The sequence below is a fragment of the Oncorhynchus gorbuscha genome, linkage group LG21 (genome assembly GCF_021184085.1).
Source record: "Oncorhynchus gorbuscha isolate QuinsamMale2020 ecotype Even-year linkage group LG21, OgorEven_v1.0, whole genome shotgun sequence".
In the NCBI taxonomy this organism is placed as follows: Eukaryota; Metazoa; Chordata; class Actinopteri; order Salmoniformes; family Salmonidae; genus Oncorhynchus; species Oncorhynchus gorbuscha.
In genome coordinates this window covers 21223958-21251272 of record NC_060193.1, presented here as the reverse complement: position 1 = coordinate 21251272, position 27315 = coordinate 21223958, and the positions used below count along the sequence as shown (strand labels likewise).

General features: G+C 44.5%; 1 protein-coding gene across 2 annotated transcripts; it reads right to left on the bottom strand.

Annotated features, from left to right (window-relative positions):
• Nucleotides 1-942: 942 nt before the first annotated feature.
• On the bottom strand, nucleotides 943-27261 carry LOC124007711 (nectin-4-like). Of its 2 annotated transcripts, none has more exons than XM_046318426.1 (12): nucleotides 26783-27261; nucleotides 18721-18842; nucleotides 18537-18612; nucleotides 18075-18242; nucleotides 17337-17615; nucleotides 16552-16669; nucleotides 3186-3337; nucleotides 2761-2920; nucleotides 2574-2649; nucleotides 1915-1977; nucleotides 1385-1565; nucleotides 943-1079 (listed from the first exon to the last, which is right to left on the bottom strand). In XM_046318426.1, exons 1-11 carry the CDS (start codon nucleotides 26928-26930, stop codon nucleotides 1422-1424), a joined length of 1506 nt encoding a protein of 501 aa, XP_046174382.1. In that variant the 5' UTR covers nucleotides 26931-27261; the 3' UTR covers nucleotides 943-1079; nucleotides 1385-1421. The 2 variants fall into 2 exon arrangements, with proteins under 2 accessions (XP_046174382.1, XP_046174381.1); XM_046318425.1 differs by having other exon boundaries at nucleotides 989-1131.
• Nucleotides 27262-27315: the final 54 nt, after the last annotated feature.

Sequence of the window (27315 nt, the reverse complement as noted above, 5' to 3'; positions counted from 1 at the left end):
ACACCCACGTTTCATGGCAAGGAGGGGTATTCTCCAGATAAACTCCTCCCACACGTCAAGTCAAAAAGATGGACTCCGTCTGAGGGTGAACAGAACACTACGGGATGTATCCTCATCTAGAAGGAGGGTGGGAAGTTCGCCAACATGGATTCCACTTGGCAGGCTCTATTGGTGCGTAGTTGATATTCTAATCTTGCACCTTAGTCCTGTCACCAAGTCGTTGTAGCAAAAAAGCTTTACAATAATAAAGCACAGCAGTCTTTTAGTTCCTCTCAGTTTGATGCTTCCTGGGCCTGGGGGGATTATTATTGCTGTGATACAAAGACTACTTTGGTCTGTCTATGTCCAACCTGACATTCATGTGCTTTTAATTTGACATCACACATGTCCAGCTTCTCCCCTGTGATATGTATGTGTTACTTATTTGTATCTCTACGCCAAGGAGTCTTTCTTGAAAGAAGCTTTACTTGCTGATCATAAATGTCTTGAGCGCTTGAGCCGAAGGTGGAGGTATATTTCAGAAGTGAAAAGTAAGTAAACTGGCCCCCACCGAGGTATGCCACCAACGACCTTGTATCCCAAACAGTCACAACCAATCACATACAAAGCACTGTTAGAGTGGTGTTGTGTAGCAAAGTGTGCCTCATCGTAGAATATGTCACCGGCCCTTACCCAGCCCTACCGCCCTATACAATCTGGGCCTTGTGGATGAAGGAGGCGTGTGGTGATGAGGTGAGGAGGATGCCATTGGGCTGGTATTTGGGGAGCGGTTTGGGTGTCAATGTTCCATTGTTCTGCTGGAAGTGAGAGTTGAGTCCACATTCTACTTCTGAGATCTGAGCACTGTTGGTCTTGCTGTCCTGGTCTTCTGACCTCCCCTGATCCAACGGACTCATCCTGGGGCACGTTTCCCACTCCCCCTCCACACCTTCATCCTCGTCTTCGTCGTCTGTGATGGGAGGATTGTTGCAACTGAGAGGGGAGTGGGTGTTCCTGCTACCGGGCCCCTGTCGTATATGTAAACCCCACTCCATTGGGATGATGGCACTGCCGGTCAGGGACCTCAGCAGCTCGACGGACTGTTCCATGGGGAAGGGAAAGGGTTGGAGAGGGGGGGTGGAGATGGTTTGACTGTGAGACAAGTGGTAAATATGTGGTTAGATAAAGGAAAATACGACTCATCCATAACTATAGACCATTTAAGTATCTCTAGCAACCTCTACTAAAGCTATGAGTTCAAAAGGTTTACAAGAAATTGAGTATGTCATTTTTGATGTCTCATGTCTAGCGTTGCACCAGAAATTCTGAAAGAACAGCGGATTTATAAAAATGTCACTGAATTTTGCCCCCCGCCCCACACACACACACACACACACACACTTACCAAAGACATGGTGCTGTTCTGCTCATTTGACTCCACCCTAAGTCTGTTCTCCTCCTCTCTGTCCATGGCTCTGCTCTCCCTCCCTCTTCGTGAAGAATTGTACAGAACAGGTCGACCCAGGTAGTCTAGCCCCCCCGCTCCCTACCAGAGTAGATCGACTCTCCCTAATGCGCCCTTGCTCCTGTGTGTGAAGGAAAGGGAGAAAAAGATCACTTTAAACACATTATGCACTGAAAAGTCTGATTTAAGATGGCTTCCGAAGCAGGAGTCCCAGAAAAGAAGATGGAGGGAAAGCATGAAGTCTTAATAACTTAATAAAGTATAATTAATATACAGTATGCACTACTTTTCTTTTCACATAAATGTTATTTAAAGAAAAGAAGCTCCTTGCATTTAATTGAATTATATAAATGTTAAAATTAGAATGAGATTTGCCTGCCCTGCGCAGCTCAGAACTTAACGGCCATGCATCTGGAGGCTAAATCGGAGGTCTCCCTCACATGCAGAGAAAGAGTGAAATGGAGACTGACCACTACGGAGGACAGACTGGTCCGCAGTGTCCCCTCCATTCTGAGAGGGATTTCCTCCTCTGTCTAAAAGAACAGGGGATAAGAAAGAGTGGGAAGGGAGAGAGGGAGGAGGGAGAGAATGAGACAGGGACAGGGACAGAGTGAGGGAGAGAGAGAAAAAAATGACCATATTAACTTCAAGCAAATAGATAATGCTCATGGAAGTGCTAGTATTTATTTACAGAATGACAGCATGCCTAGACCACAGACCAGTGGAGGCTAGTTGGAGGAGCTATAGGAGGACGGGCTCATTGTAATGGCTGGAATGGAATAAATAGAACGGTATCGGACATGAAAACCATATGTTTGACTCCGTTCCATTTATTTCATTCCAGCCATTATTTTTTTTTAAATTTTACCTTTATTTAACCAGGCAAGTCAGTTAAGAACATATTCTTATTTTCAATGACGGCCTGGGAACAGTGGGTTAACTGCCTGTTCAGGGGCAGAACGACAGATTTGTACCTTGTCAGCTCGGGGGTTTGAACTCGCAACCTTCCGGTCACTAGTCCAACACTCTAACCACTAGGCTACGCTGCCGTAGGAGCCCATCCTCCTATAGCTCCTCCCACCAGCCTCCACTGCCACATACTGTAAGATATGGTGATTTAATATCCTACCTGTCCTCTAGTGTCCATACTGACTGAGTTCATTTTCCTGAAAGATGCCTGTCTGGAGAGAGTACTGATCTCCTCCCTGAGAGACAGAGGCATTGTAAAATATTCGGAATTACTGTTTCGGCGTAACATTTATCCTTAAGATTCTAAAACGATTTTAGGGGATTTACTGTAAAGTTTGAAAACATACTTCCTCACAGTGAGTTCCCTCGACAGTTTCTTGTTCTTGTGTTTGTGGTGACGGGTCACAGAGATGACGATGATGATCATGACTAGAAGCAGTACTCCGGCCACTCCTCCCACTATTACCATCAGGAGACTGTCGAACGACGCCTGCTTCTGAGGCAACTCTGAGGGAGAAGGACAATCGGAAGTGATGTGATATTCAAAGAGATACAGAAATACACATCATTTTGAAAATGTGTGTGTGATTGTATAAACTGGCTTTGTTAGCTAAACTTCTTTGTTTAACAGAACAAAGGTATTTTACAGAATTTTGTTTCAGGATACAAAAATAAATGAAAAATAAAATACAACATATATATCCAGGACTAAAGTAAGACAATTATTACTCATTCAATATTGCTCTCTAACATGAGTGATAGCCTAACCTACCTGTCACAGTGATCTCCACCTCTGCGTTATCCGCCCCCACAGAGTTCATGGCCACACATTGGTAGATGCCAGCGTCCGTCAGGATGAGGGGCCTATTAAACAGCAAGGATCCATTCCCTGTGGTCACGCCCTCTGGTAAGTCTCCGCCCTTTCTGCACATAACAGAAATACTATAGCACTTAACATTGGGTTTAACAGAACAGTACAGTTTGTATCTTACAATAATGGTCTGAATGCCATAACTCTATAAACACCCAACAACACCACAAGGTACTTAATTGAACCTGAATGCACCCCTTTAACACACCCATCAGTAACACACAAAACATCACATTCAAAACAACAACACTAACCTGAATATCATAGCAACACAGCCCAAAATAATATTGACTATGGATCACCAACCACACTTCCCTGAAAGGACCACTACAGTGATATAAAGAAAAACATGACTCAGAATTTGTGGGCGCAACAAATTCATTAAAATGGCTTATTTCTGACCACTACTCTACTCTACTCTACTTTGAGCTGTGTTTTGGACCTTTTCAACATACCCCCATTTGAGCAGGAGGAACCAGAAACAGGAACCGTACAGTTTTGCATATAGATATAGATCACACAGCATGATTATGTTCCAAACAAATCCAATTCCTTACCCCCATACCTCCCCACTCCTTCTTCCCCTTCCCCAGTTCCTTGTCTTTCATCCCTCCTTTTCGTGGCCCACACTCTTCCCTTTACCCCCCCCCCCTTCCCCTCCCTCTTGTGAAACTGTCTCCTCTGTCTGCCCTTGCACAAGCTGCAACACGACACTATGACAGCCGGGTTATTACTTCTGCTGCTGCTTTGCATTGACAAGTACAATGAAGGAAACTGGTTTGCCCACTGCAACGGGTGTGTGTGTGTGTTAGGATGAGTACGAAAGTTTGTGATCAAGTAAGGAGAGATTGAATGTGAAAAAAGAGATCTGGGTCTTAAGTATAAAAGTGTGAGATAGAGGTGAGTCAGTGTGTGTGTGTGTGTGTGTGTGGGGGGGTGGGGGTGTGGGTGTCTTGTGTCTTTGTACTTTTGTGTGTGTGGTATATATCTGTTACTCACACGCAAACACACCTTACTGTAGGTGTGTTCATGTGACTAACAGCTTTAGACTTGGTGACAAATTTCTCACACGATCTAGTAAACCACACATATAAAAGTATAGAAAACATAATTAATCATACTCAATCATAACTTCTATAAATCTAACCAGACATACAGCCTGACACACATGAGACAATTTCCCTAAAGGCCTATCTGTCATTTTATTAAGAATGATTCATTTTCAATAGATGGTTCGTTTTACCTCCACCCTCTGCCACACCCAGAGAATGGTTTAATCCACCGAACAGCAGGATGTCTTCCAAAAGCTGACAGAAAAATGACTCAAGTGAAAAACCACAAGAACTTCAGTCAGCTCTCTCTGCCTTCATTGGATTACTTTACCACTGTCGGCAATCATCACCGTGAATGACAATATATCTGAGATAGATGTTCCATTTGAACTGTCCCTGAACCAAAAGTGTATTACTATTTATCTAACCTGTATTTAAAAACCTCACAGGAGGTTGGTGGCACCTTAATTGGTGAGGGCGGGGATCGTGTTAATGGCTTGAGCGGACTCAGTGGAATGGTCAAATACATCCATTCCAGCCGATATTATGAGCCGTCCTCCCCTCAGTAGCCTCCACTGTACTACATGCTCCGGGAACTTTGGCAACTATTGAAGGGGTATTTCACCCTGGCATATAGTCATTACTATATCATCAACATCACATTTATCCAAACTACAAGCTAGAACTAGCACATTTTCATTTCACTGGTAGAATCGGGAAGTTTCGACTCCCTGTGTATTGGTCTGCTCATAGTGAACCTCAAAATCCGGAATTCATAGTGGATACTGATACCGCACGCTAGGTAGAGGAGACGTGCACAAACACTTGAATAATGGTGTTGTTAACTTCGAACGACCAACACACAGTAACCTCAGAACTTCTTTAAGCAAGATTTTTTTCTTTTTTGAAAACGTTTATTTTTCACTGTTTGTCCTCATGCCCGTGTGATGTTCTATGCCTGGCTGTCCTAATTACAAACAAGCATCATATTTCACCATTCTACCTACAAGACTCACCCTGATTCTGCGGCTATCAAGAATGATGCGGTGACCTATAGATTATCAGGGATTTTCAGGCTGAACTGATGGGGAATCCATTTCGACGACAGCTGAGAAGTGATGCGATACCATCCATTTTTTTCCCCTTCACAACAAAACAGAAGATTCTCAATTAGAGGTGACCTGACGTTAGCTAGCCTAGCTGGATAAGTTAGCTAGCTAACATTGCAGTCCTGTATTGAACTCTGAAAGCCAATCAGCTAAATCATATAGCCATCTACAGTATCCTTCAGTATACACAGGGTCAATCAATTTCGCCTATGCCATGGTGGTCACTGCTGGACTGGTAATTTAACTAACTACCTTCAGCAGAGTAAACATGTTTGTTTATTTGTTCTATCTTTGACTGACGTTAGCTGACGTAAGATAGCTAATGTTACCAAATAAAGAATCTCAATTTGGTAGCCATTTATTCCACACTTGCCTGGAAAACACTCCGTTACTAAAAATAGAATTATCCATACAGCTAACTGTTGGTGGCAATGATGAATCTGTATAAATCTTTGGTTGGTTAGTTGGTTCTCAGCCAGTCTCAGCTGGCTAGCAATCTTGCTGTCAATTTTGTGACGCTAGTTCGATAACAGCAAGCTGACAGTATTGGAAGGTCCATGTTAGGTATGCATAGCTAGCCAGTCTAATAGAGATCAATGCAGTTAAGTGTAGTGGTTAAATTGTTTATAATATAATAATAATATAATAATAATACATGCCATTTAGCAGACGCTTTTATCCAAAGCGACTTACAGTCATGTGTGCATACATTCTACGTATGGGTGGTCCCGGGGATCGAACCCAATACCCTGGCGTTACAAGCGCCATGCTCTACCAACTGAGCTACAGTATTTTCTTGTAGGAGGTACTTGTAGTGGAGGCTGCTGAGGGGAGGACGGCTCATAATAATGGCTGAAACATAGCAAATGGAATTGCATCAAACCCTGTGTTTGATGTATTTGATACCATTCCAAAAATTCTGCTTCAGTCATTGCCACAAACCTATCCTCCCCAATTAAATTGCCACCAAACTCCTGTGGTGCAGAATCTCATTCCACCAAGATGTGCTTCCAAACCCTAGCTCTGCACAAGGTGAAAGAAAATTGACAAAAATATATACAAGCTGATGTCTAAAATAGCTACATGTCCAGTAAGCATGGTATAAACATTAATTGGGTAGTGTTTTGTGGGGTTAGTGTTATTGGGTTACAGGTGGTTAGAGTTAGCATGAGGACCACAGAATACCTTCCAAACCATGTAATCAATTTAGTCTACACCTCTTCTCTTTTTACAGTTTATTTTCGTAAAACTCAGGTTATCTGGGGTCATTTCACAGTGCCCTGCTGAAAAATACCCCAAAATGGAGGCATTTTGGGTACACAAGCATGAGGAACGGAACACACCTTGCAGTTATGGAGCACAGCAAGATTGTGGGACAGAAACCAGCAAGGGACACTGAAAGATGTAAAATCAAGACTACAACAGTAGTGACACAATCACCTCATTATTCTCTCTGCAGATTCTCAAAACATAATACAAAGACAATCCACAAAATTCCCCTCCAAAGGGCTTCTGTTGACAAGGATGATCTGTCAATGGACTAGGGGAGGTTTACAGACAGCACTTTGAGATGTGTAAGGGGTTTTTGGTTGTGCTTAGACAGTACATTTATTGTTGTGTATGAGAGCGATTGAGGTGCCATTTCTCCTCAATCTCCCATACACAACAATTCATACTGTGTGCGCACTGCCTTCCTAAGACTTTTCACATCTTTAGCCACCCAACCCATTCACTTTATTGATTTATCTTTTCTCTCAGAAGCAGCTCCCAATGTCCCCTCATTAAGCAATACGCTAGCCGGTCCCATTCGGTTGATACCTTTACCAACAAAGGCGTGTTGCCCTATGTCCCTTCCACAAAAAGTGTAAAATGTTAAGACCACAACCATATCTTTCCAGGAGATGTGCAGTACCAGCAAATCTTCTACAAGAAGACCAAACATTTGGTGGTTAAGAAGCCCTACACCACTTTTGGCAGAGTCTTATCCAGCTGGCCGTTCACCGCAGACAGGTCAGGCCCATCGCAATAAGCACAAAGAGTCTTAACTTCCCAAGCCAACCATTGCCAGGGTACCAAAGCCTGATAAATAAAATACAATTGCATTGGTCGCATACACATATTTAGCAGATGTTACTGCGGGTGTAGCAAAATTCTTGTGTTCCTAGCTCCAACAGTGCAGTAATATCTAACAACAATACACGCAAATCTAAAAAGTAAAAGTATGGAATTAAGAAATATTGAAATATTAGGATGAGCAATGTCGGAGTCCAGAGTATATCAGTGGAGCCTGCTGAGGGGAGGACAGCTCATAATAATGGCTGGAACGGAGTAAATGGAATGCCATCAAACCATGTGTTTGATGTATTTGATACAACTCCACTAATTCCGCTCCAGCCATTACCACGAGCCCGTCCTCCCCATTAAGGTGCCACAAACCTCCTGTTGAACTCTTGGCTTTCTCTCAACCAGCTTCATGAGGTAGTCACCTGGAATGAATTTCAATTAACAGGTGTGCCTTGTTAAAAGTTCATTTGTGGAATTTCTTTCCTTAATGCGTTTGAGCCAATCAGTTGTGTTGTGACAAGGTCAGGGTGGTATACAGAAGATAGCCATATTTGCCCTATATGGGCTAAGACCATGTCCATATTATTGCAAGAACAGCTCAAATAAGCAAAGAGAAATGACAGTCCATTACTTTAAGACATGAAGGTCAGTCAATACGGAACATTTCAAGAACTTTAAACTTGTTTTCAAGTGCAGTTGCAAAACTATCAAGTGATATGATGAAACTGTCTCTCATGAGGACCGCCACAGGAAAGGAAGACCCAGAGTTACCTCTGCTGCAGAGGATAAGTTCATCAGAGTTACCAGCCTCAGAATTCGACAATTAACTGCACCTCAGATTGCAGTCCACATAATTGCTTCACAGAGTTCAAGTAGCAGACACATCTCTACATCAACTGTTCAGAGGAGACTGTTAATCAGGCCTCCATGGTCCAATTGCTGCAAAGTAACAACTACTAAAGGACACCAATAAGAAGAAGAGACTTGCTTGGACCTAGAAACATGCGCAATGGACATTAGACCTGTGGAAATCTGTCCTTTGGTCTGATGAGTCCAAATTTGAGATTTTTGGTTCCAACTGTCGTGTCTTTGTGAGATGCAGAGTTGGTGAACGGATGATCTCCGCATGTGTGGTTCCCACCATGAAGCATTGAGGAGGAGGTATGATGGTGTGGGGGTGCTTTGCTGGTGACATTGTCAGTGATTTGTTTAGAATTCAAGGCACACTTAACCAGCATGGCTACCACAGCATTCTGCAGAGTGTTCAGGATCTCAGACAGGGGCAAGGTTCACCTTTCAACAAGATGATGACTCTTAAGTACACAGCCAAGGCAATGCAGGAGTGGCTTCGGGACAAGTCTCTAAATGTCCTTGAGTGGCCCAGCCAGAGCTCAGACTTGAAACAAATGGAACATCTCTGGAGAGACCTGAAAATAGCTGTGCAGCGACACTCCCCATCCAACTTGAGAAGAGCTTAAAAAGATCTGCAGAGAAGAATGGGAGAAACTCCCCAAATATAGGTGTACCAAGCTTATAGCATCATAACCAATAACACTCTGTAATCACTGCCAAAGGTAGTGCTGAGTAAAGGGTCTGAATGCTTATGTAAATGTGATATTTTTTGTATTTTTCATATATTTGCAAAAAAATCTAAAAAGCTGTTTTTGCTTTGTCATTATGGGAGATTGTGTGTAGATTGATGAGGGGGGGAAACCATATAATCAATTTTAAAATAAGGCTGTCACGTAACAAAATGTGGAAAAAGTAAAGGGGTCTGAATACTTTCAGAATGCACTGTATGTACAGTTGAAGTCGGAAGTTTACATAAACCTTAGCCAAGTACATTTAAACTCAGTTTTTCACAATTCCTGACATTTAATCCTAGTACAAATTCCCTGTTTTTGGTCAGTTAGGATCACCAGTTTATTTTAAGAATGTGAAATGTCACAATAATAGTAGAGAATGATTTATTTCAGCTTTTATTTCTTTCATCACATTCCCAGTGGGTCAGAAGTTTACATACACTCTGTTAGTATATGGTAGCATTGTCTTTAAATTGTTTAACTTGGGTCAAACATTTTGGGTAGCCTTCCACAAGCTTACCACAATAAGTTGGGTGAATTTTGGCCCCTTCCACCTGACAGAGCTGGTGTAACTGAGTCAGGTTTGTAGGCGTCCTTGATCCCACATGCTTTTTCAGTTCTGCCCACAAATGTTCTATAGGATTGAGGTCAGGGCTTTGTGATGGCCACTCCAATGCCTTGACTTTGTTGTCCTTAAGCCATTTTGCCACAACTTTGGACGTATGCTTGGGGTCAATGTCCATTTGGAAGACCCATTTGCAACCAAGCTTTTACTTCCTGACTGATGTCTTCAGATGTTGCTTCAATTCATCCACATAATTTTCCTACCTCATGATGCCATCTATTTTGTGAAGTGCACCAGTTCCTCCTGCAGCAAAGCACCCCCACAACATGATGCTGCCATCCCCGTGCTTCACGGTTGGGATGGTGATCTTTGGCTTGCAAGCCTCCCCCTTTTTCATCCAAACATAACAATGGTCATTATGGCCAAACAAGTTCTGTTTTTGTTTCATCAGACCAGAGGACATTTCTCTAAAAGTATGATCTTTGTCCCCATGTGCAGTTGCAAACCGTAGTCTGGCTTTTTTATGGCGGTTTTGGAGCAGTGGATTCTTCCTTGCTGAGCGGCCTTTCAGGTTATGTCGATATAGGACTCGTTTTACTGTGGGGGCTGGACGGGGGCTGGCTAGTGATGACTATTTAACAGTCTGATGGCTTTGAGATAGATGCTGTTTTAATCAGCTTAAAGGACTATAGCTGTGTTTACAAAGGCAGCCCAACTCTGATACTTTTTCAGTAATTGGTGTTTTGATCAATTAGATCAGTTCTGAAAAAGATCTGATGTGAAAAATATCAGAATTGGGCTACCTGTGTAAACACAGCTATAGTCCTTTAAGCTGATTAAAACAGCATTTATCTCTTTTAGAATCAGGTGTGCTAGATTAGGGTTGGAGTAAACCTACAGGACAGTAGCTCTCCAGGAACAGGGCTGGAGAGCCCTGATGTAGAACCAACATAAAAAATATGTATATTTTCTATCAATCTTTTAAATGTGTCTGCCCTTTCGTTCCAGTTCTCTGCTGCCTGTGACTGGAACGAATTGCAAAAATCGCTGAAGTTGGAGACTTTTATCTCCCTCACCAATTTCAAACATCTGCTATCTGAGCAGCTAACCGATCGCTGCAGCTGTACATAGTCTATCGGTAAATAGCCCACCCAATTTTACCTACCTCATCCCCATACTCTTTTTATTTATTTACTTTTCTGCTATTTTGCACACCAATATCTCTACCTGTACATGACCATCTGATCATTTATCACTCCAGTGTTAATCTGCAAAATTTTAATTATTCGCCTACCTCCTCATGCCTTTTGCACACAATGTATATAGACTCTTTTTCTACTGTTTTGTTGACTTGTTTATTGTTTACTCCATGTGTAACTCTGTGTTGTCTGTTCACACTGCTATGCTTTATCTTGGCCAGGTCGCAGTTGCAAATGAGAACTTGTTCTCAACTAGCCTACCTGGTTAAATAAAGGTGAAATAAATAAATAAATACAAAATGGATTCATAGAAGATATTTGTATCAGCTGTACAGAGCTCTGTAGCATCAAACAGATGCTAGACATTCAGATATCCAAAGAATGTTTGTCAAAATCTAAAATACAGGAGAGTGTACACTGTTTCATGTTAACTCAAGAACTGGGTGTTCAACAACAATGTTGTATGGTAAAAGTAAAATAGTATGAACAGTATAGTACAGTGTGTCTCAGGTCTAGAGACAGTGCAGAGAACGGAAGTTACAGATTGTTACACCTGGCAACTAGAGATTGACATTTTATGAGACTCCTACTCTATTGCACAGTTTGAACAACAGTTGAATTGTTGTATTATTGTTTTTCTCTCACTGTTTGGTAGTAAACTTACCTATCTAGCTCGCTGGATATGCAATACTTGTTATTTCCATCTGTTTGGAATCCTATCTTGCATCATGCCTATAATGTTGTTAATCATAACCAATGTGAACCCTCGTCAATGATGTTACATAGCTAGCTAGTAAAATTATTTACAGTTGCTGATGTTACATGTTTGGTAACAAGTTACAAATGTGAGGTATGGCGCATAAGTTAGCTGGTGCCAGGCTAACTATCTAGCGAACTCCAGTCATGTGCTAACATTTGCTGGTAAGCCTAGCTTTAGGTGTCTGGTTGTAGCTTGCTGTTTGGTAGCTAGCCATATCTAAGACTAAAAAGAGAAGAGGTTTTACAATTGAGATACAAAAGATCTCATTGTAAAACCATTTCTATTTTCAATCATAGATATGGCTACCAGTAGTTGTTTAGCTAGCTACCTAGCTAAGTTGGCAAACAGAAAAATAATTACATTTCCCCCCCACTGTAACACACAGTGCTGGTGTGTGGGTAAAATCACTGTGGAAGACGAGCCAGGGGGAAAAAATGCCATATTAGAACCTATATGTTGTGACCATTGCATTGTTTGCTCTATAACCAGTTCATGTGCTTTGCCACCGTGATATATAGGCCTAAGGCTGAGACAATAAGAAGACACAGTGGCAGAATCATTTCAACCACACCTTTGTTTCATCACAAAGCCAGAGAGTAACCTCCACAAAGCATATTGCATGGAACAAGCAGTTACATAACAGCATGGTCAAGCAAGTTAATGTTTCCGTCATTTTCGGACCACTAAACAACCATTGATTTAGAACCACGGAGAGTTACCGCAAGTCACAAAGAAAACAGGAGCTGCCTCCACTGTTCCAGCACTATTTCAACTTCAACATTTCAACGTCATGTAATCACCTCTGCTTAGTCCAATACAGTTCGAACTAAAAAATACCAAAAACTATTTAGTCCAATCAATGTAAGCTAAATATAATGTGGATGTCCATGGCTCTGATTTGTGTGCGTGGGAGTGCTTTGCAACAACAACAAAAAAAACATGTTGACTCACACTACTTGTAGAGAAATGCCAATGCCATCCTCCTCTCTTTCATGTTGACAAAACGTTTTACCACACTGTCATACAGTACATGCTTAAATGTTTTGTTGTCCTAGGCTACCTGGCTAAAATGCTTGCTCGCTAGCCTTATGTCCTTTCATGGGCAACGTTAACTAGTTGATTTTTTGTTTTTTAATTAAAATTTCATCTTTTAAGTTATCATTTAATCTTTAAGTTCAAATTTCATCTTTAAGTTCTCATTTGCAACTGCGACCTGGACAAGATAAAGCATAGCAATTTGACACATACAACAACACAGAGTTACACATGGAATAAACACAACATACAGTCAATAATACAGTAGAACAAAAGAAAACAAAAATTCTATATACAGTGAGTGCAAATGAGGTAAATTAAGGCATGGTGGCAAAATTAGGCCATGGTGGCAAAGTAATTACAATATAGCAATTAAACACAGGAATGGTAGATGTGCAGAAGATGAATGTGCAAGTAGATGTAACAGTATAACTTTAGACCGTCATCTCGCCCATACCCGGGCGCGAACGAGAGCGTACAGGTCACAATGGGGGGGGGGGTAGTGTATGGGACTTTGGTGACAAAACGGATGGCACTGTGATAGACGGCATCCAGTTTGTTGAGTTGAGTGTTGGAGGCTATTTTATAGATGACATCACCGAAGTCGAGGATCGGTAGGACGGTCAGATTTACGAGGGTATGTTTGGCAGCATGAGTGAAGGATGCTTTGTTGTGAAATAGGAAGCCGATTCTAGATTTAATTTTGGATTGAAGATGCTTAATGTGAGTCTGGAAGGAGAGTTTACAGTCTAACCAGACACCCAGGTATTTGTAGTTGTCCACGTATTCTAAGTCAGAGCCATCCAGAGTAGTGATGCTAGATGCTAGACGGGCGAGCAGGTGTGGGCAGTGATCGATTGAATAGCATCCATTTAGCTTTACTTGCGTTTAAGAGCAGTTGGAGGCCACGGAAGGAGAGTTGTATGGCATTGAAGCTCGTCTGGAGGTTAGTTAACACAATGTCCAAAGAGAATTGAACACTTTGGCACATCCATAGAGACTGCCAGAGGTCACGACAACAGGCCCTCCGATTTGACACACTGAACTCTATCAGAGAAGTAGTTGGTAAACCAGGTGAGGCAATCATTTGAGAAACCAAGGCTGTCGAGTCTGCCAATAAGAATGTGGTTATTGACAGAGTCGAAAGCCTTGGCCACGTCGATGAATAGGGCTGCACAGTAATGTCTCTTATCGATGGCGGTTATGATGTCGTTTAGGCCCTTGAGCATGGCTGAGGTGCACCCATGACCAGCTCTGAAACCAGATTGCATAGCGGAGAAGGTACGGTGGGATTCTAAATGGTCGGTAATCTGTTTAACGTGGCTTTTGAAGACCTTAGAATGACAGGATAGATATAGGTCTGTAGCAGTTTGGGTCTAGAGTGTCACCCCCTTTGAAGAGGGGGATGACCGCGGCAGCTTTCCAATCTTTGGGAATCTCAGACGATACGAAAGAGAGGTTGAACAGGCTAGTAATAGGGGTTGCAACAATTTCGGCAGATAATTTTAGAAAGAGAGGGTCCAGATTGTCTAGCCCGGCTGATTTCTATGGGTTCAGATTTTGCAGCTCTTTCAGAACATCAGCTGGATTTGGGTGAAGGAGAAAGGGTGGGGGCTTTAGCGAGTTGCTGTGAAGGGTGCCGGGCAGTTGACCGGGGTAGGGGTAGCCAGGTGGAAAGCATGGCCAGCCGTAGAGAGATGCTTTTTGAAATTCTCAAATTATAGTGGATTTATCGGTGGTAACAGAGTTTCCTAGCCTCAGAGCAATGGACAGCTGGGAGGAGGTGCGCTTATTCTCCATGGACTTTAAAGTGTCCCAGAACTTTTTAGAGTTAGTATTATAGTATGCAAATTTCTGTTTGAAAAAACTAGCCTTAGCTTTTCTAACTGCCTGTGTATATTTGTTCCTAACTTTCCTGAAAAGTTGCATATCACTGGGGCTATTCGATGCTAATGCAGAATGCCACAGGATGTTTTTGTGCTGGTCAAGGGCAGACAGGTCTGGAGTGAACCAAGCACTTTATCTATTCCTAGTTCTAAATGTTTTGAGTGGGGCATGCTTATTTAAGATGGTGAGGAAGGCACTTTTAAAGATTAGCCAGGCATCATCTACTGACGGGATGAGGTCAATGTCATTCCAGGATACCACGGCCAGGTCGATTAGAAAGGCCTGCTCGCAGAAGTGTTTTAGGGAGCGTTTGACAGTGATGAGGGGTGGTTGTTTGGTCGCAGACTCATTACGGATGCAGGCAATGAGGCAGTGATCGCTGAGATCTTGATTGAAAACGGCAGAGGTGTATTTGGAGGGCGAGTTAGTTAGGATGACATCTATGAGGGTGCCCGTGTTTACGGATTTGGGGTTGTACCTGGTAGGTTCATTGATAATTTGTGTGAGATTGAGGGCCCCAAGCTTAGATTGTAGGATGGCCGGGGTGTTAAGCATGTCCCAGTTTAGGTCACCTAGTAGCACGAGCTCAGAAGATAGATGGGGGGCAATCAATTCACATATGGTATCGAGGGCACAGCTGGGGGCAGAGGGAGGTCTATAGCAAGCGGCAACAGTGAGAGACTTGTTTCTGGAAAGGTGAATTTTTAGAAGCTCGAATTGTTTGGGTACAGACTTGGATAGTAATACAGAACTCTGCAGGCTATCTTTACAGTAGATTGTTAACATTAGGCTTCTACATTTAGCTACATATTAAACTTCTATCCTCTCAGGCCAGGGGCACAATGTTTTATTTTATGGTTGGATCAGAATCGCTGTTATAATCATTGGCTAGTACAGAGAATTAAGTAAAACCACAAGTCCAAATCCTTATCTCCATCCAAGGCTAATTTAGGAAAGGACCAATTTTAGCTAGCTAGCTAGCCACCAGAGGAAAACAACACAACGAGATACACAACGAGTTTCTGTCAATAACGTATGCTCTCGATTCGATGTGAATGGAGTGAAGCCAAATCCAAACTGGCTTCCCTTTAAACTTTTTTTTGGTGTGCCAGGACCATTCAGAGTTGAGCTCGCTCAGTTTAGCTCAATGCTGATTGACTATTATTTTGTTTAAAAAATGATCAAGGGAGGCCAAATACTCGCTGGCTTCCCTTGCATTCAATGCTACGGGCAGCAACAATTTCATACTCTTGGACAAGACTGCATCAGATAGATGGCCTACACATACAGAGACAAAGGGGCGCTGTTTCGCTCGCTCAGATTTTTTCTCCGGTGAGATACTGTACATTCAGCCGCGTGCGAATTGAAGGTCACTTTTTGGGGAAGCCTGGTTTGCCTTGGCATCCATGAGTACATGCCACTGGTAACACAGTAGAATGTCAGCCAGCAATACACAATATGGGTTTCAATAGATAAACTAAAGTTAGCTAGGTGGCTTGCAGGAAAAATAACTGACTTAGCTAGGCACCGTATTTGTCATCTGCCCTCTTGGTGCTGGCATTTGCTGTAGCTGAGCTCCTAACGCTAACTAAATCCAAGTCTTTGTTTTGAATCCTCTTTGCTAGCTAATTGATGCTCTATTGTCAAATTCGTGTTGATTAAAGGAATTACTTGAAGTCATTGCATCTGGTCAGTTCTTAAAAGTTGTCGTTTTTCAGTGACTGGAAAAAATGTCTGATTGTACATTTACTGATGAATCCACCGATAGGAACGTTGCTGAAAGACATCAAATGGCTCTATCGAACAAGGACAACCATATCTACACCCACAAAAACACAGTAACACAGTATGACTGCCTGGCAAGTGGCACAAAAAACAACTCCTGAACTCCCCGGTTGGCCCACTATTAATAACTGACTAATAGAATTACCAGTAAATCAAACTAAAACAGATTAGCCAGACATGATGTGAGTCAGACAGGCAGAGAGGGTAGGTTGGGAAAGTAAGTGTTACCTGGTCCAATTGAAACTCTGTGGTTTGGGGTTTCCTCCACTGACACAACTGAGGGCAGCTTCCTCCAGACCAGCATACCAGTTCTGATCAAAACCAGAGATCTCTGCATTGGGAGGATCTAGAATAGAGGAACATGATCAAAGTCATTATTTTAGCAGAACTGGCAGATACACAGAAATACACAATCACACACACTAATAATAGTCAGGATAAAAAAATAGCTGTAAAAGATCTTCCTGGTGAGAAAGAAGCACATTCAGCTTACAATGAAGTTACTTTAGATTCTGAATTCTACCAGGGACTTTAAATAAAGAGGGGTATATTAAACGGAAAAGTCACCGAAGGCATAGAAATCTGTATAAACATGTAGTGAAGTGTCACAATTCATAGTTATTAAAGGCCCAGTCCAGTCAAAAATGAGATTTACCTGTGTTTTATATATATTTCCACACTGAGGTTGGAATAATTCTGTGAAAACGATGATAATGCCCTTTTAGTGTGAGAGCTGTTTTAAAAGACTGCCTGTTTTGGTGGGTTGGATTTTTAGCCTTCCATGGTGACATCACCATGCGGTAAATTAGTTAATAGACCAATAAGAAAGAGAAGTCCAAGCCTCTCTGTTAATAACAGCAACAACAAAAAATCCCCTTGTAAAATGCCCTTTTCCAAGACCATTTGAATTTAAAACAATCACTAGACGGTAGGTACTCTTGTTACCCTGAAATGATTTGATATTGAGATAAAAACGGCTGCATTGGACCTTTTAATGCGAAGTCTAAACTCACAGTGCACCACCAGGTTGTTGGTGATCCTGCGTGGTCCCTTCAGAGCCGGGTGCGTCACCAGACAGTCCAGCCTCTTCCCATCCATACTCCTCAGGGGATGCAGAGAGAAGTGGGTGGAGACTGAACCACCCTCCAAACTCCTGTTGTGTGATTGGCCTGGTAGTTCTGTGTCCCAGGAGAGGTGGGGCGGAGGGCGGGCCACAGAGCGGCAGGATGCAGCCAATTGGAAGGACTGGCCTTCGACAAGGATCACAGGGTCCAGGGAGGAGATGGGCGTGGCTGCGGGGGTCAAGGGTCAAATGTCAAAGGAATCAACTATTCCTTGGTCTTGGTGGGGAGGTGATCTTAGAACTGGTCTTAGTTGTTAATTGGAGGTTAAGCCGATCCTAGAACATTGTGACATGATGCTTCAGGGGGTGAAGGTTCTTAAACGCTTAACTGGGATCAGCTTTATGATCCAAGCTGAAATCTAGATTTCTAATGTACTCTGTTAGGTAGATGTTTAAAAAACAGGACATTTTATCTTAAAAAGACAGCTGGATACACTGACAGTTACAATGACAGTTGTGGCTTACATGACTACTATCACCACTAGAGCTATTGTTTTAGCTAATAATACTACAACTGACACCTGTAAATATCATCATCAATCATTATTATAATCATTGTCATCAGGACATTATACTCTGTAAATCCAAGTCCTACAATGAGTAAGGGGAAGCAAAGGGAGGGACTTACTCCACACGGTGAGTGACAGCTGTCGTTCGAAGTTCCCCGAGGGGAAGGTGCTGATGTGACAGTTGTACCTGCCTTCATCTGACTCAACGGTGTTCATGATGATCAGGGATGAGTCCACGGTGGGTGTCCTGCTGCTGAACCGCACACGCCCTGAGTACTGACCAAACTCTGAGAGAGGGGGGAGATTGAGGAGAAGGGGAGGGGGGGTCATACAGGGAGAGTAAAGAGGGGGGTGGGTGAGAGAGAAGAAGACCGAGTTAGAAAGAGAGGAAGTGAGATATGGGGTTGGCAAATAGAGAGAGATGGAGTAGCTAGATTGAAACTGCATCTGTGGTTTTGTCTTCCACTCTAAATATAACTTGTAAGGCTTCGAGGGCTAGCAAAACAGATGAACTACCAATACATAAAGAGATGGATGGTTGACACTCTTAGTACTTTAACATCTATATGTATGTGTCCTACCTGTGTGTCCGTCGGTGTGGTGTACTGTGATGATCTGGTCCTTGGTGCCATCTGCTTTCTCCTTGGTCCAGGTGACCTGTGACAATGAGAGACGAGACCATTCTGTTAGGGACGTCTTTTCTAAGATAAAACCAGATATGTTGAACAGAGCATTATGGGTACTGTAGTAACTCATGCTACAGACCTGAACCACCACCTGGCCCACTTCCACCTTGAACTGGCAGGGCAGCCGGGTCTCAGCCTCAGCCAGGGATTCCAAGGTGTACGAGGGAGAGGGCTCCACAAAGTCCCCCTGCACCATAGCGACTGGGGGGGAGATGGAAGGAGGAGAAAGAGAGAGAGTTATTTATTTGTGGACTTTATTGTCCCCTTGGGGAAAAAAGACATTGAAAGACATTAGGAAGACTGTGCACTGAACCATGAGGATTTTGTAGTCTTAGCACTTTCCTTACTGTCCTTTATATGCTTCAGGGGGTGAGCGACAGAAAGAATGAGAAGAGAGGAGATGTAGAGGATAGAGAGATGTGGTTGGAAAGAAGACAGGGAGGCTAAGAGATGGGGGGAGGAAGAGTACACAAAGAAGAAAGGGAGTCAGAGGGAGGACATAGAGCAAGTGATTCAATGTGTCAGTGAGGATATGTCGCTTGACTTGTTGCACTAGTGAACCTCCGAGTGTCCAGAGAAACACACACATACTCACGTGCACACACACAGTGACTACAAACGCATGCACACACACATGCAAACGTACACATATACGCACAACCTGACCTATTTGATGTAGACATCTTATGTCATCTACAGTGCCACACTGTTTTGCCAAGTCACAACATTGATGATCCTTATGGAATGAAGACCTGATTGCCATCTCCTTTTCTCAATAAAACAAAGTGTTCTTTTTTGGCCAAACAGCTCATTCTTAGCGTAACAGAAAAAGCATTTATGCACCCTACCAAATACCAATACAAATGTTAAGTAAAAAATGTTGCAATCGTGCTCTATGTAGAGTATATTTTAGACCCATAATACATTTAGTTAAGGATACCAGTTCCAGATAACATGAACTCAGCAAAAAAACTAAACGTCCCTTTTTCAGGACCCTCTTTCAAAGATAAATTCGTAAAAATCCAAGTTACTTCACAGACCTTCATTGTAAAGGATTTAAACACGGTTTCCCATGTGTGTTCAATGAGCCATAAACAATTCATGAACATGCACCTGTGGAACGGTCGTTAAGACACTAACAGTTTACAGACGGTAGGCAATTAAGGTCACAGTTATGAAAATGTAGGACACTAAAGAGGCCTTTCTACTGACTCTGAAAAATACCAAAAGAAAAATGCCCAGGGTCCCTGCTCAACTGTGTGAACGTGCCTTAGGTATGCTGCAAGGAGGCATGAGGAGTGCAGATGTTGCCAGGGCAATAAATTGCAATGTCCGTACTGTGAGACACCGAAGACAGTGCAACAGGGAGACAAGACGGACAGCTGATCGTCCTCGCAGTGGCAGACCACGTGTACCAACACCTGCAGAGGATCAGTACATCAGAACATCACACCTGGGGGACAGGTACAGGATGGCAACAACAACTGCCAGAGTTACACCAGGAACGCACAATCACTCCATCAGTGCTCAGACTGTCTGCAATAGGCTGAGAGAGGCTAGACTAAGGGCTTGTAGGCATGTTGTCTGGTGAGGATCTGCCTTACATCACTGGTAACAACGTCGCCGGACCAGACAGGACTGGCAAAAAGTGATTTTCACTGACAAGTCGCGGTTTTGTCTCACCAGGGGTGATGGTCGGATTTGCGTTTATCGTCGAAGGAATGAGCGTTACACTGAGGCATGTACTCTGGAGCGGGATCGATTTGGAGGTGGAAGGTCCATCATGGTCTGGGGCAGTGTGTCACAGCATCATTACATTTACATTTAAGTCATTTAGCAGACGCTCTTATCCAGAGCGACTTACAAATTGGTGCATTCACCTTATGACATCCAGTGGAACAGCCACTTTACAATAGTGCATCTAAATATTTTAAGGGGGGAGGGGGGTGAGAAGGATTACTTTATCCTATCCTAAGTATTCCTTAAAGAGGTGGGGTTTCAGGTGTCTCCGGAAGGTGGTGATTGACTCCGCTGTCCTGGCGTCGTGAGGGAGTTTGTTCCACCATTGGGGAGCCAGAGCAGCGAACAGTTTTGACTGGGCTGAGCGGGAACTGTACTTCCTCAGTGGTAGGGAGACGAGCAGGCCAGAGGTGGATGAACGCAGTGCCCTTATTTGGGTGTAGGGCCTGATCAGAGCCTGGAGGTACTGAGGTGCCGTTCCCCTCACAGCTCCGTAGGCAAGCACCATGGTCTTGTAGCGGATGCGAGCTTCAACTGGAAGCCAGTGGAGAGAGCGGAGGAGCGGGGTGACGTGAGAGAACTTGGGAAGGTTGAACACTAGACGGGCTGCGGCGTTCTGGATGAGTTGTAGGGGTTTAATGGCACAGGCAGGGAGCCCAGCCAACAGCGAGTTGCAGTAATCCAGACGGGAGATGACAAGTGCCTGGATTAGGACCTGCGCCGCTTCCTGTGTGAGGCAAGGTCGTACTCTGCGGATGTTGTAGAGCATGAACCTACAGGAACGGGCCACCGCCTTGATGTTAGTTGAGAACGACAGGGTGTTGTCCAGGATCACGCCAAGGTTCTTAGCACTCTGGGAGGAGGACACAATGGAGTTGTCAACCGTGATGGCGAGATCATGGAACGGGCAGTCCTTCCCCGGGAGGAAGAGCAGCTCCGTCTTGCCGAAGTTCAGCTTGAGATGGTGATCCGTCATCCACACTGATATGTCTGCTAGACATGCAGAGATGCGATTCGCCACCTGGTCATCAGAAGGGGGAAAGGAGAAGATTAATTGTGTGTCGTCTGCATAGCAATGATAGGAGAGACCATGTGAGGTTATGACAGAGCCAAGTGACTTGGTGTATAGCGAGAATAGGAGAGGGCCTAGAACAGAGCCCTGGGGGACACCAGTGGTGAGAGCGCGTGGTGAGGAGACAGATTCTCGCCACGCCACCTGGTAGGAGCGACCTGTCAGGTAGGACGCAATCCAAGCGTGGGCCGCGCCAGAGATGCCCAACTCGGAGAGGGTGGAGAGGAGGATCTGATGGTTCACAGTATCGAAGGCAGCCGATAGGTCTAGAAGGATGAGAGCAGAGGAGAGAGAGTTAGCTTTAGCGGTGCGGAGCGCCTCCGTGATACAGAGAAGAGCAGTCTCAGTTGAATGACTAGTCTTGAAACCTGACTGATTTGGATCAAGAAGGTCATTCTGAGAGAGATAGCGGGAGAGCTGACCAAGGACGGCACGTTCAAGAGTTTTGGAGAGAAAAGAAAGAAGGGATACTGGTCTGTAGTTGTTAACATCGGAGGGATCGATTGTAGGTTTTTTCAGAAGGGGTGCAACTCTCGCTCTCTTGAAGACGGAAGGGACGTAGCCAGCGGTCAGGGATAAGTTGATGAGCGAGGTGAGGTAAGGGAGAAGGTCTCCGGAAATGGTCTGGAGAAGAGAGGAGGGGATAGGGTCGAGCGGGCAGGTTGTTGGGCGGCCGGCCGTCACAAGACGCGAGATTTCATCTGGAGAGAGAGGGGAGAAAGAGGTCAGAGCACAGGGTAGGGCAGTGTGAGCAGAACCAGCAGTGTCGTTTGACTTAGCAAACGAGGATCGGATGTCGTCGACCTTCTTTTCAAAATGGTTGACGAAGTCATCTGCAGAGAGGGAGGAGGGGGGGTAGGGGGAGGAGGATTCAGGAGAGAGGAGAAGGTGGCAAAGAGCTTCCTAGGGTTAGAGGCAGATGCTTGAAATTTAGAGTGGTAGAAAGTGGTTTTAGCAGCAGAGACAGAGGAGGAAAATGTAGAGAGGAGGGAGCGAAAGGATGCCAGGTCCGCAGGGAGGCGAGTTTTCCTCCATTTCCGCTCGGCTGCCCGGAGCCCTGTTCTGTGAGCTCGCAATGAGTCGTCAAGCCACGGAGCGGGAGGGGAGGACCGAGCCGGCCTGGAAGATAGGGGACATAGAGAGTCAAAGGATGCAGAAAGTGAGGAGAGGAGCGTTGAGGAGGCAGAATCAGGAGATAGGTTGGAGAAGGTTTGAGCAGAGGGAAGAGATGATAGGATGGAAGAGGAGAGAGTAGCGGGGGAGAGAGAGCGAAGGTTGGGACGGCGCGATACCATCCGAGTAGGGGCAGTGTGGGAAGTGTTGGATGAGAGCGAGAGGGAAAAGGATACAAGGTAGTGGTCGGAGACTTGGAGGGGAGTTGCAATGAGGTTAGTGGAAGAACAGCATCTAGTAAAGATGAGGTCGAGCGTATTGCCTGCCTTGTGAGTAGGGGGGGAAGGTGAGAGGGTGAGGTCAAAAGAGGAGAGGAGTGGAAAGAAGGAGGCAGAGAGGAATGAGTCAAAGGTAGATGTGGGGAGGTTAAAGTCGCCCAGAACTGTGAGAGGTGAGCCGTCCTCAGGAAAGGAGCTTATCAATGCATCAAGCTCATTGATGAACTCTCCGAGGGGACCTGGAGGGCGATAAATGATAAGGATATTAAGCTTGAAAGGGCTGGTAACTGTGACAGCATGAAATTCAAAGGAGGCGATAGACAGATGGGTAAGGGGAGAAAGAGAGAATGACCACTTGGGAGAGATAAGGATCCCGATGCCACCACCCCGCTGACCAGAAGCTCTCGGGGTGTGCGAGAACACGTGGGCGGACGAAGAGAGAGCAGTAGGAGTAGCAGTGTTATCTGTGGTGATCCATGTTTCTGTCAGTGCCAAGAAGTCGAGGGACTGGAGGGAGGCATAGGCTGAGATGAACTCTGCCTTGTTGGCCGCAGATCGGCAGTTCCAGAGGCTACCGGAGACCTGGAACTCCACGTGGGTCGTGCGCGCTGGGACCACCAGATTAGGGTGGCAGCGGCCACGCGGTGTGGAGCGTTTGTATGGTCTGTGCAGAGAGGAGAGAACAGGGATAGACAGACACATAGTTGACAGGCTACAGAAGAGGCTACGCTAATGCAAGGAGATTGGAATGACAAGTGGACTACACGTCTCGAATGTTCAGAAAGTTAAGCTTACGTAGCAAGAATCTTATTGACTAAAATGATTCAAATGATACAGTACTGCTGAAGTAGGCTAGCTGGCAGTGGCTGTGTTGTTGACTTTGTAGGCTAGCTGGCAGTGGCTGCGTTGTTGACACTACACTAATCAAGTCGTTTCGTTGAGTGTAATAGTTTCTACAGTGCTGCTATTCGGGGGCTAGCTGGCTAGCTAGTAGTGTTGATTACGTTACGTTGCGTTAAAAGAACGACAATAGCTGGCTAGCTAACCTAGAAAATCGCTCTAGACTACACAATTATCATTGGGACTGAGCTTGTTGTCATTGCAGGCAATCTCAACGCTGTGCGTTACAGGGAAGACATCCTCCTCCCTCATGCGGTACCCTTCCTGCAGGCTCATCCTGACATGACACTCTAGCATGACAATGCCACCAGCCATACTGCTCGTTCTATGCGACTTCCTGCAGGACAGGAATGTCAGTGTTCTGCCATGGCCAACGAAGAGCCCGGATCTCAATCCCATTGAGCACGTCTGGGACCTGTTGGATCGGAGGGTGAGGGCTAGGGTCATTACCCCCAGAAATGTCCAGGAACTTGCAGGTGCCTTGGTGGAAGAGTGGGGTGACATCTCACAGCAAGAACTGGCAAATCTGGTGCAGTCTATGAGGTGGAGATGCACTGCAGTACTTAATGCAGCTGGTGGCCACACCAGATGCTGACTGTTACTTTTGATTTTGACCCCGCCTTTGTTCAGGGACACATTATTCTGTTTTTTGTTAGTCACATGTCTGTGGAACTTGTTCAGTTTATGTCTCAGTTGTTGAATCTTGTTATGTTCATACAAATATTTCCATATGTGAAGTTTGCTGATAATAAATGCAGTTGACAGTGAGAGGACAGTGCTAAGCTTGCTAAGTTTATTATATGCCCTTAGTAAAAGCTGTTTTGATATGGCTGTACTGATTCAACGGTGACTTTTGTTGTTGTTGAACTAATAGTTTGTGTGTGTGTGTGTGTGTGTGTGTGTGTGTGTGTGTGTGTGTGTGTGTGTGTGTGTGTGTGTGTGTGTGTGTGTGTGTGTGTGTGTGTGTGTGTGTGTGTGTGTGTGTGTGTGTGTGTGTGTGTGTGTGTGTGTGTGTGTGTGTGTGTGTGTGTGTGTGTGTGTGTGAACATGGAGTAGGGGCAGGCAAGGCTTTGAGGTTTCCTGAGGAATCTGCCTGTGCAACATTACTGCCATGACACTCCACCTATGACACAGCATCCGGTCTGTCTGACTGTCTCTCAAGATTAAATACACATTGCCAAGATAAGGGTCTCTCTTATCTCTCTCTCTCTCTCTCTCTCTCTCTCTCTCTCTCTCTCTCTCTCTCTCTCTCTCTCTCTCTCTCTCTCTCTCTCTCTCTCTCTCTTCTCTGTCTCTGTTGCACTCTCTCTTGCTCTCTCTCTCCCTCCTCTCTCTCTTGCTGTCTTGCTATATCACTCTGTCTCTCTTTCTCTGTCTCTCGCTCTCTCTCTCTTTCTCTGTCTCTGCTGTCTTGCTCTACTCTCTCTTGCTCTCTCTCTCCCTTCTCTGTCTCTGTTGCTCTCTCTCCCCCTCCTCTCTCTCTTGCTGTCTTGCTCTATCGCTCTGTCTCTCTTTCTCTGTCTCTCGCTCCCTCTCTCTCTTCTCTGTCTCTGTTGCACTCTCTCTTGCTCTCTCTCTCTCCCTCCTCTCTCTCTTGCTGTCTTGCTCTATCACTGTCTCTCTTTCTCTGTCTCTCGCTCTATCTCACTCTCTTCTCTGTCTCTGTTGCACTCTCTCTTGCTCCTCTCTCTCCTCTCTCTCTCTCTCTCTCTCCTCCCTCTCTCTCTTGCTGTCTTGCTCTATCACTCTGTCTCTCTTTCTCTGTCTCTCGCTCCCTCTCTCTCTATTCTCTGTCTCTGTTGCACTCTTGCTCTTCTCTCTCTCTCTCTCCTCTCCTCTCTCTCTCTCCCTCTCTCTTTCTCTGTCTCTGTTGCTTGCTCTCTCTCTCTCTCTCTATCACTGTCTCTCTTTCTCTGTCTCTCGCTCTATCTCACTCTCTTCTCTGTCTCTGTTGCACTCTCTCTTGCTCTCTCTCCCCCTCTCTCTCTCTCTCTCCCTCAGGTCTCTCTTGCTGTCTTGCTCTATCACTCTGTCTCTCTTTCTCTGTCTCTCGCTCTATCTCTCTCTCACTCTATTCTCTGTCTCTGTTGCACTCTATCTTGCTCTCTCTCTCCCCCTCTCTCTCTCCCTCTCTCTCCCTCCTCTCTCTCTTGCTGTCTTGCTCTATCACTCTGTCTCTCTTTCTCTGTCTCTCGCTCTATCTCTCTCTCACTCTCTTCTCTGTCTCTGTTGCACTCTCTCTTGCTCTCTCTCTCTCTCCCCCTCTCTCTCCCTCCTCTCTCTCTTGCTGTCTTGCTCTATCACTCTGTCTCTCTGTCTCTGTTGCACTCTCTTGTTCTCTCTCTCCCCCTCTCTCTCCCTCTCTCTCTCCATCCTCTCTCTCTTGCTGTCTTGCTCTATCACTCTGTCTCTCTGTCTCTGTTGCACTCTCTCTTGTTCTGTCTCTCTCTCTCACACTGTCTCTCTGTTTCTTTATGTCTGTCTCACACAAACCATGTCTTTGTTTTCCTCATTTAAAAAGTCATTACACATCAGCTTATATAAATACAGCACAGGACAATAGGCGCCTGCCGCAATCCTTCTCTGATCCTCAGAGAGAGAGAGAGAGAGAGAGAGAGAGAGAGAGAGAGAGAGAGAGAGAGAGAGAGAGAGAGAGAGAGAGAGAGAGAGAGAGAGAGAGAGAGAGAGAGAGCACAGGAAAAGAGTCAGACTGAATCACAGACATGAGGGGCAAATTGATCAACAGTAACCGGTTTTTCCTGAAATATCAGACAAATCCAGCAAAAACTAACCCAAGAAGCTGGACAAGAGCCAAAGTTGGCAGTAGCCTACTTATTTAAATATTCATATAAAAATCGACTTGCTGGGTCAATTACCAAAATCCATAGGAGTACAGATAAACCAAAACTAAAAATGCAGAGCTTTAGCTGAAAATAGTTGTCATTATCGTCTGTTATTTTGTTTATAACGCTTTACTTAGCCCCTTTGCAGTGTTATTTCTCCTAGTCTAAACATTACATCATGAATAACCAACTTACTGAAACTCCAAAGGATCCACAGCAGTGGTGTCATTCTCCCCGGTTCGGTGGAGTGGTCCGCCCGCCTTGATAGATCTGGAGACAGAGGTTTGTGGTCTATTCTGATGCTGGAATTTGTTGTGACATTGGTCCAATTTCCACTTAACATCCGTTTATGATCTTATCCCAGACAGTGAACTTTCTTTCATCCAGTGTCAAATCCAAGACAGGAATGTAAAAAAAAACGTCTAGGCTAGAAGTAGTATAGATCCTCAGATTTAGCCAACATTTATGATTCGACCATGTCTGGCTTGTTGTTGTTGGCTCATCTTATTCCAACAAATCCTTTGGAAAGTTGTTCTCTCTCAATGTGAAAGGTGCTGCCTATTCCTTTCTTTGCATTTTGGAAAAGTCATTGATTCCTAGTGAAATGCACAAATGATGTTCTGTTTCTTTGACACAAGCACACCATATTCTGGCTTCTCAAAAGTAGGAGCGGTTACCTGTTTTCTTGGGTACACCTGTTACAAGCACGCTCTCGCTCTCTCGCTGTC